Source organism: Cnephaeus nilssonii, assembly GCF_951640355.1.
Source record: "Cnephaeus nilssonii genome assembly, chromosome: 7".
In the NCBI taxonomy this organism is placed as follows: Eukaryota; Metazoa; Chordata; class Mammalia; order Chiroptera; family Vespertilionidae; genus Cnephaeus; species Cnephaeus nilssonii.
The window spans coordinates 94,540,284-94,562,712 of record NC_137078.1 but is presented as its reverse complement, the minus strand read 5'-3'; the positions used below and the strand labels follow the sequence as shown (position 1 = coordinate 94,562,712).

The 22,429-nt window shown below is 40.6% G+C and overlaps 1 protein-coding gene across 1 annotated transcript in view; it reads left to right on the top strand.

The window, feature by feature from the left end:
* Positions 1 to 3,938: 3,938 nt before the first annotated feature.
* SPEN (spen family transcriptional repressor) overlaps positions 3,939 to 22,429 on the top strand; it is an 86,426-nt gene continuing 67,935 nt past the window's right edge. The window contains exon 1 of the mRNA XM_079777530.1: positions 3,939 to 4,664. Within this exon, the coding sequence (XP_079633656.1) occupies positions 4,582 to 4,664 (83 nt within the window). The 5' untranslated portion in view covers positions 3,939 to 4,581. The remainder of the gene's footprint in view (positions 4,665 to 22,429) is intronic.

Sequence of the window (22,429 nt, the reverse complement as noted above, 5' to 3'; positions counted from 1 at the left end):
GGTGTGCAGGAGGCAGCCACTCAATGATTCTCTCTCATCATTGATGTTTCTATCTCTCTCTCCTTTTCCCTTCCTTTTTGAGATCAATTAAAAATATATATGTATTAAAAACTTAAAAAAATATATCTATATTCTCCCTGGCTGGTGTAACTCAGTTGGTGTGGCTCATTTGGTTGACCGGCCAGGGAGAGGCTTTGATCATTTTAGAACTAGTTAATATATTTTTACATAATGCCTTTAAGAGCAAGTGCCTATATTTTATTTTATTATTATTATTATTATTTTTGTTTAGGTGCCTATATTTTTAAGTATGTTTTCTCATGAAACAGCTTAATTTTAGTAGCGTGGGACTTGATCTGTAACCACATTCATGTTCAGTATTTGGTAATTATTCTCTTCTCCTGTTTAAATGGTGATATTGATTTATTTGCTCTATTGGCTAGGTTAGCATCCAAAGCCCGAGTTAGAGGCTCCAGTGCCGTCCCCAACTGGGCTTCCATCACCCATGACGGAACTCTAGCATGCTAAATATGGGAGCTCCTCACAGCCTGAAAATAAGACCTAACTAAAAGCACACGCACTTTAATTCTCCTTTGCAAATGGTTTTGCTTTAATGTCACCTTTCTGAGTTATCTTTAATACTCAAATGAGAAAATTCACTTCAACATCTATTTATAATAGATGGAAAAAAAGAGATCACACCCTACTTTTTTAATCTTTTTCAATTTATCTTTTAAAATTAAAAATCAGAGAATAACAGAGTTGCTTTTCTATTGGAAACATACAAAGATAAATGCTTATGAAGAAATTCTGCCCTTGTAAATATTTTTGTAACAAGGTCAGAAATAGAAAAAGCTTCTCCAGTATTTCCTGATACATTGCCAATAAAAATGAAAATCACTGAGAAAAATCAAACACTTGATTTGGGGCTGTGCAAAAAGCATATACTTTATAACCTTGTTGTTATTAAGACTAATAACTTGTTATTAAGAGCTTTGCAATAGAAGTAAGCAAAATTGCAAGAAACTGTATTTGACATGCAATCATTGCATACGAATTTGACCATAGAACCTGGTTATAATCGTGAAAATATTATAAATTGATAATGGTATGTTGTTGTTTTTTAATATACTTTTATTGATTTCAGAGAGGAAGGGAGAGGGGAGAGAGAGATAGAAACATTAGTGATGAGAGAGAATCATTGATTGGCTGCCTCCTGCACGTCCCCTACTGGGGATCAAACCCACAACCCAGGCATTTGCCCTTCACTGGAATTGAACCTGGGACCCTTCAGTTCGCAGGCTGAGGCTCTATCCACTAGAGCCAAACCAGCTAGGGCGATAATGGTATGTTTTTAATTTCAATGGATACTTTTGATATTAATATGAAATTAGTAGTCAACTTAATATTATTCATGATATTTTTATGGTGTTACTTCCAAATATTTTAACATATATTATCTTTTTTGAAAAATATTTTTAAAATTTATTTCAGAGAGAGAGAAAGGGAGAGGGAGAAATAGAAACATTCATGAGAGGGGCATTGATCTGCTACCCCCTCTGGGGACAGAGCCTGCAACCCAGCTTGTGTCCTGACCAGGGACCAGGAATTGAACCGGTATGGGTTGACCCTCAACCACTGAGCCATACCAGCTGGGCTACATATATTATCTTATTCAATACTTCTAGCAACCATACTAGGTAGAGAAAACAGATTTTTTATCCTCATTTTGCAGATAAGGATATTGAGACTTTGGGGGATTTAATTGATTTGCCTGGCCATATAGCCAGTGACAAAAGTGGAACTGGAATTTTTGACTCTTAACCCAGGGTTACTTCCATTATACTAAATGTTTTTCATTCCCACAGTTAGTGTTTTTCAGTGTCCCCCAAAGTTCAAGGACAAATAGTGTTTATTATGCTGAAAGAATCAGGAGGATGGACATTTTTTTTAACCTGCAAATATTATCCTTTATAGAGATGGATAGAATTCCCACCTGAATTGCTCTTTTGAACCCAGCATTTGTATGTGAGCTATTTTCAAATGAATCTGCTATAACAATATTAGAGTAATATTTTTTGGCATTATAGGAGCACATTAAGATTTGAACAGAAGTACATACTATTTGATTATTTTGTTCTAGTTTATCCTTTTATTGTTCCATGGGAGTCACAGACAGATACCAAATACCATATTTAACTATAACTCTAATTAGTCTCTCCTAATAATTTTGCTTCTAAAAGGATCCCCCCCCCCTTTTCTTCCCCCAGCTCTTGAGGTTTTTTTTCAGCATGATTTTAACTGACGGCTGCATTCAAGTGAGATTCACTCTTTATTTCTCTAACTGCAAGATATGTTTTTCTGGTCCTCTTTTGTCAGTTGCCCCTTTTAATGCAATTGAGCCGAGCCTCTTCTGTTCTTCATGGTGACATTTTGGTCTTTCCCAAATGGCTTCAGCTAATTCAGGTTTTAAATAAGTAATTTATATCATAATTTAAAATGTGTTTCATATCGTGGTTACTTATTTTGAAATTCATGCTGCCCAGCCAGATAGCTCAGTTGGTTAGCGCATCCTCTGGATATGCCAAAGTTTCGGGTCCATCCCCAGTCAGGGCACATACAAGAATCAACCAATGAATGCATAAATAATTGGAACAACAAATCCATGTGCTCTGACCAGGAATCAAACCAGTGATCTCCTGGTTCATGGGTTGACACTGAACCACTAAGCCACACCAGCCGTGCTGTGTTTCTGCCTCTTACTAGAGTTCTCAAAACAATTAAAAAAAAAAAAAGGTGTGTTGAAATGGATAGGATGAACATAAATGAGGAATACAGCATAGAATACAAACTAAATTACCTGGGTAAATTCAGAATCTATAATTTTTAGAAGTAACTTGTCAAAATCCCAAAAAGCATTTCAAAGGATGGTAAGATTACACATCTTGTACTGCAATTGTTACAACTGTCTAGGTTGGGGGCTTGCTTGGCCTTCTGAAAGTACTGAGAGAGGAGGAAAGAGAGAATCACAACTGATCAGATTTGCTGAGATCATTTATTAAGTACAGTGTAGAGACTATTAAACCAAATACAAGAAAAATTGATGTGACTCTCAGACTTACACAATCATTAAGAAACTTAACACAGACTATAATAGAAAACAAAAAACAAAAACTACTTGGAGCTTTACCACCTGCAACAAAAGGAACAATTATGCAGAGGTGATCCCATGTATTAGTGCTATTGATTATGGTGATCATATTTTCCAATTCAAGTTTGGTAAGATGATTTGTATTTAAGAGACAGTGAATGAGACCAAATGTTTAAAATATGGAAGCACCACACCTCTGCTATTTTATTTATATAGATAAAAAATGGAAAAGAAAATGGAGTTGCTGTTTTAAACAATTACATTTTTCTCAACTCAATACAGTTGTCTTAATTTTGTGTGTTTTCCCCAGGGTTCTGTAAACTAGCCTTTATATAAAAGTTCAACTGTAGGCTTTAAAAACCCTTAGGCCTGGAAAGACCAGAGGTCCAGTCCCTTACTCCGCTTAAATATTAAATTATAGTAAATCCTGAGGGGAACAATATTAAACATGTGACCGTCTCATTTCCCTTTTATTCCTGGTATACCATAATGACCAGCAAGATCTTGCAGAAAGTTTCGCAAGATCCTATGTCAAATAAAGTTGCTTAATATTCCAAGCTAATGATTCTTGGGAGGGATGGGTTTCTGCAGTCGTCATTGTTTAACTGGGCGGTGAGAAGGGCGGCCTTGTTCTGACACTTTCCCAAGCAGGCGGGGACCCAAGAGCCGGGGAACCGCCAGGAGCCGGCCTAAGGGGGAGCGGGGTAGGTGTCCTAGCTCCTCCAAGGAGAGAGGCCTGGCGGCCGCTTTGATACCTATTCCTGTCAAAACCAACCCCCTTTCTCTCTCTTCTTCTTCCAGCCCGGCGCCTGGGACCTCTGCTGGAGGGGCTGGAGGCCGCCTGTGCAGCTGCAGGGGCGGAGCCCAGGGCCTGACTGACTGAGCGCCCGCCTCGCGGCTGCGGCGGTCTCCTCACGCGTCTGCGCACTTGCGCCTCGGGCCCGAGCGCTCGAGCGTTCTTCCCTCCCTCGCGCGCCTGCGCGCCGGCTGAGAGGAACTCGGCGTCTCCGCCTCGGCCGGCGGGCGGACGCGCGCGTGCTCGCGGTAAGGAGGCGGGCCGCGCGCGCCGGTGGGAAGCGTCCGGCTGCCACAGCGCCAGCTCCGTCCTACTCGCTGCCGTCCGGGTCCCGCTCGCCCCTCCTCCCCACTCCCCCGCCCGCCGCCGCCCGGGCGCATGCGCCGCCGGAGCGCGAGGGTCGGCTTCGGGTGTGTGGTGGCGGCAGAGCGGAGCTGCGAGCCCGGAGAGTCAGAACCTGGGGGAGAGGGATGGTCTCTGCACGGGGAGGAGCCGGAGGAGCCGCCGCCGCTGCCGACGCCACCGCCGCAGCCGCCGCCGCCGCCGCCTCGGCGCCCGCCTCCCGGCGCTGACGGGCTCACACGAAGCCGGCGAGGGAGAACCCGCACCAGCGGTCGCCGGCACACCGCCCAGCATGGTCCGAGAAACCAGGCACCTCTGGGTGGGCAACTTACCGGAGAATGTGCGGGAAGAGAAGATCATCGAGCATTTCAAACGGTGAGTGACACGAGGCCCGGGCGCCGCTGCCCGCTCCGGCCCGTTGCCGGCCCCTCCTCGTGCGCGGAACTGGTGAGGGGACCCGGGCCAGACCCACGGACGGGCGCGGGGTCGCGCGGATGCCTGGCCGTCTCGGTCGGCGTCGGGCCTCGGCGGAGCGGGCGCGGCTGCTGCTGCTCTTCCTTCCCAATAAGGAGGAGGCTGTCGCTCGGCCTCCGCGAAGCCGGCGCTGGGAAGGTGCCCTCCCGCTGGCGAGGCAGCGGTGGGACGCGTCCTTGCGTGCCGCTGTCCCGGCTCCGAGGGGCTGGCGGGTCGGGCCCGGAACCCTACCCAGCCGCCAGCCCCTCACGGCCAGCGCCGGAGTTCCGCAGCAAGTCCCGCTCCTCAGCTCGGACGCTCGGAAATGTCGGACCTAGAGAGGGTTTTGTGCGAAAGGGCAGGTTCTACAAAAATAAGTCTTGGTAGGTGATGTCGGAACATCTTGGAACTGGGAAGACGCCAGATTCTAGGGGCCTCATGGAAGGTGTACAATGCACAGTTTTTGTTGTGCGAGGTTGGGTAGAGGACCGTGTCCGGTAACGAGTTGGTGCGCCCGTTTCGGCTCTTTCGCCTCCTTTCAGCTCCGGGTCTCTGGACGAGGCGGCTGGTGAGGACGGGAGCGTGCAGCGGCAGGTCCACCTCTAGTGGCCGGGTCCCCGCCTCGCAGGCGCTCGGGAGCCCGGGACCCCTGCTCCCGCGGCCGCGCCGGCACCACTGGGGGAGCCGCCTTTGAAGGAACGTTTTTCCCTCCCACCCAGAATTCGCTAGTGAATGGTTAGGAAAATGCAAGCCTTTTAAAATTAGAAGATGTGGCTTAAAACAAACAAACACTTGGCTAGAATATTTTTGTGTGTGTCTATGGAATGTTGGAATAAGTGTTGTTCTTGACACTTCTTAGTTGTTCAGTAGTATTTAGCGCTTGTCTTTGTGAAATATGTGCGTACCATAACAGTCTTAAATACAAAACGCCGAAATGACGTTTTACTTACACTTGGTGCACATTGAGAAGGACTGCAGCACATCTGTGATTGTCCTCCCAAATTGCCGTTTATTCCGATATTCAGGATCCTGAAAGGTTTTAAGTTTGTTTTACTCTTAAATCCTCTTACTATCTAGTCAGTGAAGGAAATTATGGAGCGCCCTTACTAGTGAGTCACCCTGGGAAAAATAGATTGCGTTGCTTGCTCGGGAGCAGCCTGCTGAAGGAAATGGAAGCGGCGGCGGCAGAGCTCCGCTGTCTTTTAAATGGAGGACCATTGATTCTGTTGGTGGTTGCTGTTACTGGGGCATTAAATCTTCACCTCTGGAGCGCGCGTCTGCGCGTGTCCGCGTGTGAAAAGGAGCCGGGAATAGTGAGGCCATTCATAACCTGCTGTCCTCGGCAGGACTGGGGGAGGCGCGCTTCCAGGGACTCTCCGGGTGTTTACTACGCTGTGCTGGGAAACCAGGCGAGGGAAGGCCGCTAGCGAAAGCTCGCCTCTGACCCTAGTGATAATGGAGATACCTCGGGCTCAGTAGAGAAGCAGATGGGAACTTTCCCTGGAGCTGCTCCGCCCCTTGCTTCCCCACCCTTCACTGTTTTGGTCGAAAAATAATTTAGGTGCAGATTGTTGGGAGTGGAAAAACCACGTAACGTGGTCACTTTATCTCTTTGTGGACGTTCTCTCTGCCTGGGAAATTTGTATGCACCGACGTGCAAACACGTGCATTGCAGCATTCACTTCGCAGTGTTCTGTGGCCAGAGGTGTCATTTTGCATTATGCAGATTCTAGAGACATTGCATGCCTATCGCGGGGAGTTTGACCCCTCTGCAAGATGAGATGTTAGGGAGAGGAAAGAGGAAATCGTCCAGGGGAATTTTGGAAGGTTTTAACTGGACGGTGCTGCGGTCCGGCTTGTGTGAATGACTTTCTAAAATGGCGGCCAGGACCCACTTTATGTGGGAATCAGCCGAGCAGATCTCAGAATGCACAGAGGGAGGAGGGGGCAGAGGAGGCGAGCTGCCTTGAAAAGCGGCGGTCTGGAGGAACGTTACTGTATTAAAGAGGGATTAGCTGGCACAGTGCTCACGACTGCACTTAAAGGAGTATTTTACCTTTTGCAGAGCTAAAGCAGATGCTACTGATAAAAGCAGATTATCTTAAAACTAAGCAGACCGTGTGTCCCTGAAACTCCTTTGTTTTAAAAGCGAGTTACAATTTTTTGAGTGGATAGTATATTCTTATGAGTTTAAAGAGTGTAACCCAGACACTAGGATTTCCATTTCCCATCCTCCCCTTCTCACCTCCACCCACAACAGGTAATCTCTATTTCTGGTTTCTTGTTTATCCTTAAACATGAACAAGAAATGTTTTTGCTGATCCAACTATGGAGCTAAATGGACCTTGTTTGGAGGAATTCATGGCCTTTTGTCTCTGTTGTAGAAAATGTTTTGTAAAACGTGTGATTGTTACTGGGCGGGCAACTAAACCTGAATAATTTAAGTGAAAGGGATAAAAATGTACTTGTACCAGAATGATAGCTGTGCAAGAAAATTTAAGGATAGTCACTTTTGGTGTCTTCTAGAAATCCGGATGAGAAAAACATGCAATATCTAAATTAAAGCTGAGGCTATATTGCCTACTTTTACCCTTTTCCCTAGTTGATTACATTAACTAATAACTGTTTTATAGGATTAAGAGGTGTACACTGGGAATACATTATTTAAAACGTTTTCAAAATGAATATTCTCATAACGGTGATTAGGCCTTTGTAGTAAGTATTTGGATTTTTTTTTTTTAAAAAAAGGTTAAACCAGACAGCTTTGGGAGCAGGGGCAGCTTAGAGGCATTTTGGTGTTAGGGTGGGGGTGGAAGGTCAGAGCCAGTTTTATTTATTTATTTATTTTTATTTTTTACTATTTGTATTTTGATTCGTGTTTTTGGTAGGAAATAGATTGAGGGAAGGATGCTGATTTGGCTTTTTCGTTTGTGCCAGAGAAAAAACAAATCTTTAAATCGTAATCAGAGTATTTCCAAAATTTGGCTTTACCTTCTTGCAATAAGAATTCATCTATTGTGTTCACTACCTTTACAGCTTTCAGTATGCCAGTTGAAAAAATTAAATGACAACTATTTCTGAATTAGATTTTATTTAACAAAGATCCATTTCAGCAACTGGATTTGCACAATAGAGAAAGTCCTTTCCTTTGTATGTAAGCTGGGTTTAAGGGGGAAGGGAGGAGTTATACAACAATTGCTTGCTGTCTTTTAGTTGTCAGAGGGAGAGAGGTGTGTGCAAAGGGGACTCCCTGTATTAGAATGAGTAAATGAATAGAACCCTCCAAAGAACATAAAATTGTCTGTATTTTATTTTCAGATTTTAAGTAAATCACATATTTAGGTTCTTCCCATACATTTCCCAGGTTGGAGAATAGGTTAAAGATTATGCAGAGGTTGAGCAAGGTAGCAGCTTGTGTAAAATTTTGTCAAAGAATGAGACCCATTTAAAAAATGTATTTTGTTTTTGCTAATTTTCAATGCCTTATTTCAGTGGTTTTCCTGAGTTTAAATACTTGGAATATACCTTATGTGTTACATGTATTTGGATATCGTTACTTTTGGAACACAATATAAAATATGGAGGAGTTTCCTTGTTCTTACATACTCTTATGACCAGAGATATTTTTAGACTTAAACAAAATTGACTCATAGTAGCCTACACCATTGCCACATCATTTCTTTTGAGCCCAGTCAGTTTCTATGTTTTGAAACCTCTGGTTTTGAATGTTACAATTTTGAATGTTTTCATGGTAGGCTTTTGTATACTTCAACAATAAAATTTAAAAAATTCAGTTATCTTGAAAAATAGCATTAAAAATTAATACAGATGCTTGAAATGTTATTTTATTTCCTGAGTAGAATGCCTCTGGCAAGCAGATTGGAGGAAAGCATAGGGCTCAGTGCCAGAAAGAAGGATGGTGTTTGACTTTTTGTGTAGCGGCCACCTATTCCCAGCTACCTTCATTGTGGACTCTTGATTATTGGAGCGTTGTGTTGTTTGGTACGCTTATGAGGAAATTTCAAGCTTGATTTATGAAACATTTTTAATCCTGCAAGCTAATGCTTTGGGAATACTTATTTTGAAATGGTAAAGATAGCAGTATTGTAAAAGTTATTTCAAATATTTCAAGTCTCACTTTCCCCTTCATTTGAAATTTTGCTTACATTAGAAAAAGTTTGCAATATTTTGTGAAAACTAGTATATTTAATTGGAGACTATATATTTCTCTGATTTTACTTTTAAGAAAGAATCTGTAGTGTTTGGTCTGTAGTTAACTAGTATACAGTATTTAGAGTAAACATTGTAGTCGGAAAATACCTTCAGTTTTATTAAAACTGGGCTCCTAAATTTCATTATTGGGTTATTTGAAATAAAAGTTCAGCACCTTGAAACAGACATGTAACCTGGTGAACAAGGAGACTAAATACAGTAACATTTTTCTATAGTTAAATTTCTAACTTTTACTATTTGTTTTCTTTATTTTTGTGTTTAATTATTATTTGCCTTATATCTACTCATAATTTGAATGAAAATGGCATATACTATTGTGGGAACCAATTAGAATGTTTAATCATTTTATTAGAAGCCATATACATTTTGTGTAATATCTAGCTAGTTTTAGTATGTGGAAATATGCTTTGAAATATTTTCTTGGTGTAATTTGAAAGTATTGCAATATTCAGATTTTCCCTTCTACATGTGTCTCTGTCTGCCAAGTTGAAAATTATAAACATATAAAAAAATCTCACAATAGAATGTCTATAAAACTGTAACTTAAATTTAGTGAATTTTTAGACTTGCTTACTTAAGATTTCATTTTGAGTGTAGAGATGAATTTAAATCTAGCATATTTAAGGTATTTATTATATAACAAACTGCTCCAGTTCTTTCAGTTAAGGGATATTTGTGGGAAAATTCAAAGGGGAAACAGTTATTGTTTGTCCTATATACCTGGTGCTAGGTTTTTAGTCCAGCATTAAACTCTGGGAGTATGTGTACCAATATGTTTTTGTGTCTATGTATTAGATGCTGAGTTTGGGTTACTTGAGAACATTGACAAATGAAATGAAGATTTTTCTCATTATATGTTATATTGACTTTGTTACATTTCTATCCTGTTTACACATAGTACATATACCTTTACATATAATACATTTATAGATTCTTAAAATAGGTTAAAAGTGATTTTTTTTAAAACATTCACCCATTATTTTATTCCTTTGATTTAAAAATTAGGACACTTGTACTTTTCTTTAAAACATTTTGTGTTTTACAAAACTACATGTGGCATATAGTGATTTGTGTCCTTTATAAATCAATAATTTGGTAGGTGGTAGATTTTTCTTGGGTCTCAACCATTAATTTTTACAAATTATGCTGTCTGCAGTAAAGGCTCTTTTGCATTCAATATTATTTTAAAATTCACCTTGGATTAAAATAAAGATGAAGAAGTTTATCACTTTATTATCTCAAAGGATGTTATAATCTCCAATGAAAATTATTTATAGTTAGACCAGAATTTAGGAGGAGATACTTAAACTTGGATAGGAAAATATTATATCATTATTTTCACTGACCTGTTATCAGTATTTCCTTCTATTACAAGATAGTAGTATCATGGTAGTACCAAAATGGTAGATAGTATGAGTAATACCTGTAATTTCATTATTAACACAAATCCAGATGTACTTTCATATTACAGTTGTTGCAATCTCATTTATGCTCATCACAATTTAGAAATTACAGTAATTTTTAATTCTGCTGCTAGATACTTTAATGCATTAATGAAGATGCATATACATATATTACTATGTGACTGATATTTGCTGTAGATATATTTTTAAAATTCTATCTCAGAGAATTCGCAAACGTAGAAAAAAAATAAATGAATTCTGTGTACCCATCATTTAGCTCCAACCACTATCAACCATGGCTGATCCTTTTATGTGAACAAAATAAAGCAAAGAAGGGGATAGAGAGTAATGGGGATAGGGGTGATGAGGAAGGCTTCTTTGAAAAGATGGTATTTGCTACCCCAGAATAAAGTCCTCTTCACACTTACAGACTCACTTCTTTCCTTCCTGTATTATGTTTTCTCCATTTAACATTAATTTTGAAATAGTTCAGGAATAGTACAAAGAATTTCCACATCCCCTTCACCCAAATTCCCCCATTAACATTTTGTCACATTTGCTCCATTACTCTGTCTTGTCTTTTTCTGCCATGGTGTCCTATTACCCTTAAAATTTCTAATGTATACCTTCCCGAAATGACCCTCTCCTGCAATATACTATAGAGTCTTCCCCGTCAAGAAATCAGCATTGCCACAACATTGCTACCCAATCCATAGACCCCTTTGATATGATGCCAAACATTCCAACAATGTCTCTTTTTTCCTTTTTGGTCTAGGATCCTAGCCAGTACCACATGTTGCCTTTGGTTGTTGTTTTTTATCAGTCTGGACAGTATTTCATTCTTACCCTAATTCTCGTGCATGTGCCGGATAGTCTTAAAGAGCATTGGTCTTTCATTTTGCAGGATGACCCTCCACCTGGGTCTGTCTAGTATTACCTCATGACTAGATCAGGTCATGTATTCTTGGCAAGAATACCACAGAGAGTATCATATAAGGAGGCAAACTAGATTGATACATTCTACTGCTGGTAATTTGAACTTTGATTGCTTCATCAAGTTTGTGTCTTCATTATTTCCCCCTTCAATTTGATTAGCATTTTATAGGGAGATATATTAATATTACACTGATAGTCTCTTACATCATCAAACCTACACCCACCAGCATTCATTGATAACTGTTGCCTGATTTATCTATTATTGCCAAATGATTGTCTATTATTGTTATTCCTTCTACATTCTATTGTAGATAAGAAATCTCATGATTTATATTTTTTTCTTTCTTTAAAAAATTGTCTTTAATCCTCACCCAAGGATATGTTTTTATTTTTATTTATTTTTTTATGATTATTTTTAAAAATATATTTTATTGATTTTTTGCAGAGAGGAAGGGAGAGGGATAGAGAGTTAGAAACATCGATGAGGGAGAAACATCGATCAGCTGCCTCCTGCACACCTCCTACTGGGGATGTGCCCGCAACCAAGGTATATGCCCTTGACCGGAATCGAACCTGGGACCCTTGAGTCCGCAGGCCGACGCTCTATCCACTGAGCCAAACCAGTTTTGGCTGTTTTTATTGATTTTAAAGAGAGAGGAAAGGAGAGAGAGAGAAACATCCATGTGGGAGAGAAACATCAATTGGCTGTCTCCTGCATGTGCCTCAACTTGTATCAAATTTACAATCTGGGCCTGTGCCCTGACTGGGAATCAAACCCGCGACCCTTTGGTGCACGGGATAACGTTCCAACCAATGAGCCACATCAGCCAGGGCTCTTTTTTCTTTTCTTTCTTTTTAAAAATTTATTGATTTTTAGGGAGAGAGAGTAATATCAACTTGTTCCACACATCCATGCACTCGTTTTCTTCTTGCATGTGCCCTGACCTGAGATCGAACCCTCAACCTTAGCATATCAGGTTGATGCTCTAACCAGTTGAGCTAGGGTGATTTCTAACTTTTTTTCAGTGGGCTTTAGTCCAGGTCTTATTTTGCATTGCAGACCATCCTGTCTCCCCATTATTCTTTAAGCATTTCTCTTTAAAAAAAACCCATATTTTTATTAATTTCAGAGAGGAAGGGAGAGGGAGAGATAGAAACATCAATGATGAGAGAATCATTGACTGGCTGCCTCCCACACGTCCCCCACTGTGGACGGAGCCCTCAACGCTCAGACTGAGAATTGAACGGTGACCTCCTAGTTCATAGGTCGATGTTCAACCACATTGGCTGGGCTAAGCATTTATTTATTTATGGCACAACATAGGCTCTCATATTGTGCTTTCCCTGCCCCACTCCTGCAATCAGCAGTTTTTGTAAGTCCTGGTTCCTTTTATTGTAGGATGGTATTTACAAACCAAAATCTGGGTGCTCAGTTTAGTCATTGCTACAAGCTAAGATATGTGGACACATGATATACATGTACCTCTATGTCATATATTTAAAAACTCAGCCCTAGCCGGTTTGGCTCAGTGGATAGAGCGTCGGCCTGCGGACTGAAGGGTCCCAGGTTCGATTCCAGTCAAGGGCATGTACCTTGGTTGCGGGCACATCCCCAGTAGGGAGTGTGCAAGAGTCAGCTGATTGATGTTTCTCTCTCATCGATGTTTCTAACTCTCTATCCCTCTCCCTTCCTCTCTGTAAAAAATCAATAAAATATGTTAAAAAAAATAAAAACTCGTGTTTGAATACATGAAGAGTCTCTATAACCTTTATTTCCATGTGTGTAAATCACTTCTTTGACTGAGAATTCTGACTCCCATTATTCAAATTGTATTTACTCATTTGCCCAGTCAGTTATGTTCTCAATGTAACTAATATCCCAACCTCTCTGCCTCCCCCACCTCTGAACACATTGTCCTGCTGCCTCTGTATCCAATCCCCTCCCTCTCAACTACTCTCTTATTTGGAAACCGGCAATCTGGGGCGAGGGAGGGCAGGCAAGGCAAGGAAAGGAAGGTGAGACTGGAAGTGATTTGCATGTTTTGCTTTTAATTTTTTCTCTCACAGGAGACAACTTTCGGATAAATGATCACTTATCTCTGGTGCAATTTTTTAAGCAGATTAAAGCTACCCCACTCTTAAAATTTTAGTTTTCGTTCTACTTCTACCACTGACTGTTGTGATCTGAGTTTCATTACTGGATCATTGTGATTGTTACATGCTGAGTCACACAGAAGAGAGGAGGTAATGAGAAGGGAGTTTGTTTCTTAGGAATAATATTAGGAATCATCATTGCTCCATTTGTTTGGGTTTCAGGTACTCACTTTATGTGGTATCTCAGCAAAAATTTGCCCTGGCCCTACCTTCTCCCAAACCTTATTGATCTCATCCTTATTTATTTTTTTTAAAAATACGTTTTTTTTTACATTAATTTGAGAGGAAGGGAGAGGAAGAGAGAGAGAAACATCAGTGATGAGAGAAAATAATTGATCGGCTGCCTCCTGCATGTTGCATCCCCATTGGGGATCAAGTCCTCAACCTGGGCATGTGCCCTGGCTGAGAATTGAACCGTGACCTCCTGGTTCATAGGTTGATAGATGCTCAACCACTGACCCATACTGGCTGGGCTATTTCTTCCTCTTAAAAAAAAATTTTTTTTTTAAATTAAGGTATTATATGTGTACATATCTTCCTCTTCCTCTTTATTTTTAAAAAATTATTTTTAATATTGACATATGATGTATTAGTTTCAGTTACACAACATGATTTAATATTTATATACTGCAAAGTGATCACCATAAGTCTAGTTAATATCTATCACCAGTTAACAAAAAAATTTTTTTCTCATAATGAGGACTTTGAAGATTTATTCTCAGCAACTTTCAGATATTGCAATACAGTATTATTAACTACTAGTAGCCCTGCGCACGCATCTGTGCACCAGTAACTCTCTGCGGGGCCTGGCCGCTCCACGCTGGCTGCCCAGAAGCTCTCCGCGGCCCAGAGACCCATCTGCAGCCGGGCTTGTCGCCGTGGGGACGAAGCAAGCATTCCGCCAGGCCGCTCATGCTGCCTGCTCTCAGTGGCCGCCCCCCCCCGGCGGGGGGGGGGGGACTCTGGTGGGGCTGAGAGGACTGGGTGCCGTCATCTTGTGGCCATGGGTGCCACCATCTTTGTGATGGAGTGATGGTTAATTTGCATATTACTCTTTATTAGATGGGATAGTCACCATGATGTACATTAAAATCCTCATGACTTACTGATTTTATAACTGGAAGTTTGTACCTTTTGATCCCCTTTCATCCATTTCACCCACACTCATCTCCAATCTGTTTCATGAGCTTTTTTTCCCCCTAAAGATTTCACATAGCCCTAGCTGGTTTGGCTCAGTGGATACAGCGTCGGCCTGCGGACTGAAGGGTCCCAGGTTCGATTCCAGTCAAGGACACATGCCTGGGTTGCGGGCTCAGTCCCCAGTGTGGGGGCGATCAGTGGTTCTCTCTCAACATTGATGTTTCTCCCCCTTCCTCTTTGAAATCAATAAAAATACATTAAAAAAAAAAGATTTCATATATAAGTGAGATCATATGATATTTGTTTTTCTCTGACTTATTTCACTTAACATAATGCCCTCAAGGTCCATCATGTGTTCACAATGGCAAGATTTCCTTCTTTTTTATGGCTGAATAATATTCCATTATATATCACATCTTTATCCATGCATACTAGTAAGTAGATGGACCACTTACATTGTTTTCATATCTTGGCTATTGTAAGTAATGCTGCAATGAATGAATATGGGAGGCATGTATTTTTTCCAAGTAGCATTTTCATTTTATTCAGATACTCAGAAGTGGGATTGCTGGATCATATAGTAGTACTATTTCCGATTAAAAAAAATATTTTATTGATTCTTTACAGAGAGGAAGGGAGAGGGATAGAGAGTTAGAAACATCGATGAGAGAGAAAGATCGATTAGCTGCCTCCTGCACACCCCCCACTGGGGATGTGCCCGCAACCCAGGTACATGCCCTTGACCGGAATCGAACCTGGGACCTTTCAGTCCGCAGGCCGACGCTCTATCCACTGAGCCAAACTGGTTTCGGCTGGCCGGTACTTCTGATGCACACTGACCGGGGGCAGATGCTTAACGCAGTAGCTGCCGTGCTGCAGTAACTTGGCAGCGGCGGTTCTCGGGTGATGCACCCTGGAACCAGAGAGGAGGGAACCCAATTCCTTGCGGGGCTGTGTGGTTCCACCTTTGGCCGTGGCGTGGGTTATGTTGTTGCTGGGGCACTGTCGGCCCCGAATCTGGTTTACTGCCAAGCTGCAGTGACCGCAGACACCCTTTGAGCCACAGTGCTGCCCCAGGTGCAGTCAGCCGGGGAGTGACTGTGGGAGGTTGGCTCCAGGGCGTGTCCGGCCCATCTCGCCCAGTCCCACCCCACTGTCCACCTTCTAGTTAATTTCCTTTCAATGTGCATGAATCTGTGCACCCAGCCACTAGTATTATCCATAATTATTCAGTATTTATCTCCAGATGACAAGCACCTTTTAAAGATATACCACAATGCAAAAAATGAATGTGAACATTATGATAATAAACTAGACACTAGACTTTCTCCAAAAAAAAAAAAAAGAAAAAAAGATATACCACAATACTGTGGTGTATCCTTATTTCAAATACCCAGTCAGTATTAAAGTTTGTAATTGTTTTAAGAATCTTTCATTTAAAAACCCAGACTCTAAATAAGGTACACAAATTGTAATTGGTGATATATATACATACATACATACATACATACATACACACACATATGTATGTATGTATGTTATATGTACATGTAAAGTTTTTATTGAGGTATAATTGCTTACAGTGAAATAAATGTGCCTATTTTAAGTTAGGTTTTGTTGAATTTTTAAAAATATAGGTTTTATATCTTTAAATTTTTAAATCTATAGGTTTTAAACACTCTCTCTCTGTTTTTCTCTCTCTCTCTCTATCTCTGTCCCCTTACAACTTAATTTGATTGTTCTATAGAGTTTCTCCTAGTATGGGTTTTGCTGATTATATTATTGTCCTGTGGCAATATTAACATTGCCTTTTGTCCTCTGTATTTCCTGTAAGTTAATAAGTAGATATATTTCTAAATATTTATTTATTTATTTATTTAAAATATATTTTATTGATTTTTTACAGAGAGGAAGAGAGAGGGATAGAGAGTTAGAAACATCGATGAGAGAGAAACATCGATCAGCTGCCTCTTGCACACCCCCTACTGGGGATGTGCCCGCAACCAAGGTACATGCCCTTGACCGGAATCGAACCTGGGACCCTTGAGTCCGCAGGCCGACGCTCTATCCACTGAGCCAAACCGGTTTCGGCTATTTCTAAATATTTAAAAATATTTTATTTATTTGAGAGTGAGTAAGAGAGAAATATCGATTTTTCTCCCACTTATTTGTGCATTTGTTGGTTGATTTTTGTATGTGCTCTGGCTGGGGATTGAACCCACAACCTTGTCATATCAGGATGACATTCTAAACAACTGAGGGCCCTATTTTAAAATATTTTTATAATTGTATTTCAGTATAATTAAGTTTTCTTTGTAATCCTGTATATTTTATTTTATTAATGGTATTCTTACAAAGGGTTTATAGGTTTCACCAGACTGTAATAGCAGTCTGTGGTATAAAAGGTAAAAAACCTTTGGTTTAGGCAAACCCTTAGGTTAAGAATAGAATGCTAGCAGCATATTTAAGTACTAATTTTAGCTTTGACATAAAAAGGTTGAGGTAAAAAAGTTAAAATTACCAAACTTTAAGACTAGAAAATACAACAAAGGTGGTGTCCTGTGACTCTCCTCCCCCCCACCCCTTTTTCCTTATTGTAAATTGACATGATTAGAACTGCTGTTTTTGTCATGGGGATTTTTTCTGTTTTTAGATTCCTTCCCTTTCCTCCAGTTTTATCCTAGAAATCATGGAATCTTTAGAATTTAAGGTTGTTTCTTTTAGTCTACTTGAATTTTTTAAAAATATATTTTTTATTGATTTCAGAGAGGAAAGGAGAGTGTGTAAGAGAGAGAAACATCAATGATGAAAGAGAATCATTGATCAGCTGCCTCCTGCATACCCCAGGCATGTGCCCTTGATCAGAATGGAACCCAGGACCCTTCTGTCTGTAGGCCGACGCTCTATCCACTGAGCAAAACTGGCTAGGGCTGCTTGAATTCTTGCAATGAAATGAATTTCAAGCACATCCATAATTAGAATTAAATGCCATAATGCATATTAATTTCGGTTATATAGGTGGGCCCAGGTTTAATCAAAGGAAACAAGATTTGTGAAAATCTCAAGTTTATAGAGAGCTCCTAAAATTCATTTACTATATGATGGTATATATAAAATATGACACTTTAACTCTTCAGGAGCACATTTATTATGTAAAGGGAGTAGATTTAATTTTTCCCATACATTGGGTTGGATTATAAGATTTCTAAGGTTTTTTCAGTTTAGGAAATCTTGTTAATAGCTATCATCCTTCATAGCACATAAAGATCATTGGAATGCTATGAAGATTTAAAAGTATATATTAATGATCAGTTGGATTATAAAAAAGCTTAACATGTAGACATACCATGTGTCCATTATAAAAAATATTGGTATATCAGTTACTTTGAAATGAAACATTCTGCTAATCATCTATGGTCTTCCATGAAAAATAGACTTCCTGGGTCAAGACTTATTTGTAAAGTTTCAAATAGTTTTTAAAATTATATTGCAGTTAATGTTTAAAAATGGTGTGTGCTTTGTTATACTAAGTGTGTAAGTATATAAAGTGTACAATTCAGCTGTTTTTTGTGTATTCGCAGAGTTTTGCAAACATCACCACTAATTTCAGAACATTTTCATCATTGCAGAATGAAACCCCCATACCCATTAGCTCTCCATTCTCTCTTCTCCCCAGCTTGTAGCAACCAGTAATTTGCTTTTTATTTCTGTGAATTTGCCTGTTTGGAACCTTTCATACATATGGAATTATATAATATGTGACTGGCTTCTTTCATTTAGCATAATAAAGGTTCATCCATGTTGTATAGCATATATTATTCATTCTTTTGTATTACTGAACAATTCCATTATATGGACATACCACATTTTAAAAATCCATTAATCAGTTGTTCATTTGGATTGTTTCCTTTTTTGGCTTTTATGAATAATGCTATGAGCATTTCTGTACCATTTTTATGTGGATGTACATTTTTAATTCTCTTGGGTATATATGTAGGAGTTGGAGTTGCTAGCTTATATGGTAATTTCTAAGTTTAACATTTTGAGGAACTGATAAACTGTTTTCTAAAGTGGCTGCACCACTTTGCAATCTCACCAGCAATGTATTAGGTTTAGATATTTCCTTATCCTCATCACTTACTATCTTTTTTTTATTTTCGCTATCCTAGTGGATGTGAAATGCTATGTCATTGTGGTTTTGGTTTGTATTTCCCTAAAGACTAAGTTGTTGAATAAATTTTCATATGCTTATTGGCCATTTGTATATTGTCTTTGGAGAAATGTGCATTTTTATCCTTTGCTCAGTTTTATTTTTATTTTTAAATATTTTTTTATTGATTTCAGAGAGTAAGGGAAAGGGAGAAAAAAGTAGAAAAATCAATGATGAGAGAGTATCGTTGATTGGTTGACTCTTGCATGCCCCACACTAGGGATGGAGCCTGCAACCTGGGCATTTGCCCTGACCGGGAATCAAACCGTGACCTCCTGGTTCATAGGTTGATGCTCAACCACTGAACTATGCTGGCGAGGCGATATCATTTGCTCATTTTAAAATTGCATTATATCTTTTTCATTGTTGAGTTGTAAAAGTTATCATTACATAATTTGCAAATATTTCCCCCAGTTTTCCATGGGTTTATATCAATTTTTGATATTTGTCTTTACATAAAATGAAACCGTTAACTTTTAATTTATCATTGTCATGCTAACAATTTAAATTTTAAATCCATCATTGCCATTCTAGATCAGTGATTTCCAACTGGTGTGCTGTGGTGCAAGAATTTTTAAAACATGTAATACCTGACTATTTAGTCAGGGGCCCTGATCTCTTTTTCCTTAGATTATATATTAAAAAAAAAAAAATGACAATAGCCACCACAACAGTAGCGGTCTGGTGAGAATGAATCAAAAGTATACCTTGGTGTGTTTTTTGTCAGATTGACAAAAAATATATTTTTTGGTGTGTCTCAGAATTTTAGTAATCTTATCTATATCATATAAGGCCTTAAGAACATCACAACCAAATGAGCAGCGGCTCTTGTGGTGGGCGGGGTGCCGGCAGTGTCCGTGGAGTGTGCGAGGCATCGCGGGGTGGCGGACATGGCCCTGATGGCAGGCTAGGCCTAGGGGACCCTAACATGTGCATGATTTAATTGTGCGCTAGGCCTCTAGTTCTATATAATATAGAGGTAATATGCAAATTGACCGCTACACCCTCACAAATGGCTGCCTACGACCAGGCGGGCAGGGGGGTTAGTGAGGGACAACCAAACGACTGAACAAGCAGGCTGCCTGTGGTGACCAGGCCAGCAGGGGGGGCAGTTTGGGGTGATTAGGCTGCAGGGGGGGGCAGTTAGGGGCGATCAGGCCAGCATGCAGAGGCAGTGAGGGGCGATCAGGTGTGGGGGAGCAATTAGGGGCAACCAGGCAGGCAGGCAGGTGAGCGATTAGGAGCCAGCAGTCCAGGATTGTGAGAGGGATGTCCGACTGCCGGTTTAGGCCTGATCCCTGGGATCGGGCCTAAATCGGCAGTTGGACACCCCCCGAGGGGGTCCCAAATTGGAGAGGGTGCAGGCTGGGCTGACCCCCCCCCCCATGCAGGAATTTCTACACCGGGCCTCGTGTGTGTGTGTGTGTGTGTGTGTGTGTGTGTGTGTGTGTGTAGCTAATATGCAAAGTGTCCCATCGGGAGTTAGACTGGGAGACCAGGAGTTCAGTTGCTCTCTATGACGTGTGCTGACCACTAGGGGGCAGCATGTAACGAAGGAAGGCCCCAGCCGGCAGTGAGGGAAGGAAGGCCCTGGTCGGCAGACAGAAGTCCCCAGCCGGCAGCTGGAAGTCCCCGATTGGCCCTGATCACTGGTCAGGCCTCGGGACCCTACCTGTGACGAATTTTGTGCACTGGGCCTCTAGTTAGTTTATGTGTGCCATGGGATGAAAAGGGTTGAAAAGCACTGTTGTAGATAATTGTTAATACTGAAGTTTAACTTTTGTTTTTAACATTTTAACAGTTATATTGAGACTTATGACATACTAGAGGCCCAGTGCACAAATTTGTGCATGGGTGGGATCCCTTGGCCTAAACTCCAATTGGGGTCTATCGAGGCCTTCTCGCCCAGTCCTGATCTGGGACGATCGGGGCCAGCTGGCCAGGGGGAGGGACTGTGGGAGGTTAATCGGCTGTGCGAGGTTGGCTGTGGGAGTGTACTGACCACCAGGGGGCAGCTCCTGCGTTTGAGTGTCTGCCCCTGGTGGTCAGTATGCGCCATAGCGACTGGTTGTTCAGTTGTTCGGTCGTTTGGTCATTTGGTTGCTTAGGCTTTTATATATAGAGATTACAAATATTGCCACCTTACTTGGTTATGTCCAAATCGTGAGAGTTTTGCAATCTATGTATCTGATTCTGCCTTTTAGCATATTTGAAGCATTTCTAGTTGCTGGTGTAGAAAGTAAAATAAAGGTCTGATACAAAGGAGAAGCCAGTTTGTTGATAGAAATGTAATGAGTGGGTTGATTTATTGGTAATTCTTTCATAAATTTTTTTTTGTATACAGAGTTAATTTAAGTGTTGATGTTGCTGCATTATTCCAGATAGTTTGGTGTTGTAATGGATACATTTATAATCTGTCTTGAGTTCAAAAATGAAATGATTTTAAGTACATTTATAATGTTATATAAGCATCACTATTTTTAGAATGTTTTTCATCTCATACAGAAATTCTGTACCCATTAAGCAGTAGCTACTCATTTCTCCCTACCCCAAACCCCTGGTAACCTATATTCTACTTAATGTCTCTGTGAATTTGCCTATTCTAAATAACACTTATAAGTGAAATCATAAACTGTCCTTTTGTGTCTGGATTTTCAAAATTTAGTATGATTTTTCAAGGTTTATCTATGTTGTAGCATGTATCAAAACTTCATTTCTTTTTTTTTAAAAAATATATTTTTTATTGATTTCAGAGAGGAAGGGAGGGAGAGAGAGATAGAAACATCAATGATGAGAATCACTGATCAGCTGCCTCTTGCATGCCCCACACTGGGAATTGAGCTTGCAACTTGGGCATATGCCCTGACCGGGAATTGAACCCTGACCTACTGGTTCATAGGTTGACGCTCAACCACTGAGCCACACCGGATGGGCAAAACTTCATTTCTTTTTATGTCTTTTTAAAAAATATATATTTTATTAATCTTTTACAGAGAGGAAGGGAGAGGGATAGAGAGTCAGAAACATCGATGAGAGAGACACATCGATCAGCTGCTTCCTGCACACCCCCCCACTGGGGATGTGCCTGCAACCAAGGTACATGCCCTTGACCGGAATCGAACCTGGGACCTTTCAGTCCGCAGGCCGACGCTCTATCCACTGAGCCAAACCGGTTTCGGCTCTTTTTTATGTCTTAGTATATAATATTCCATTTATGTATATACCACATTTTGTTTTATCTATTCATCTGTTAATGGACACTTGGGGTTTACGTCTTTTGGCAATTGGGAAATTGTGAATACTGCCACGAACATGGTGTTACATATATGTGTTTGAGTCCCAGTTTGCAGTTCTTTTGGGTATGTGCCTATGATTGGAATTGCTGGATCATATGGTAATTCTATGCTTAACTTTTTGAGAAAATGCCAACCCTTTCCACAGCGGCTGTACCATTTTTATAGTTCACAAGGTTTCAAATTTCTCCATATCCTAGCTAACACTTGTTCTTTTCTTTGTTTTCTCTTTTTCTGTAAATACTAGCCATCCTAGTGCCTGTGAAGTGGTATGTCATCTTGGTTTTGATTTGCATTTCCCTAACAGCTGATGATTTT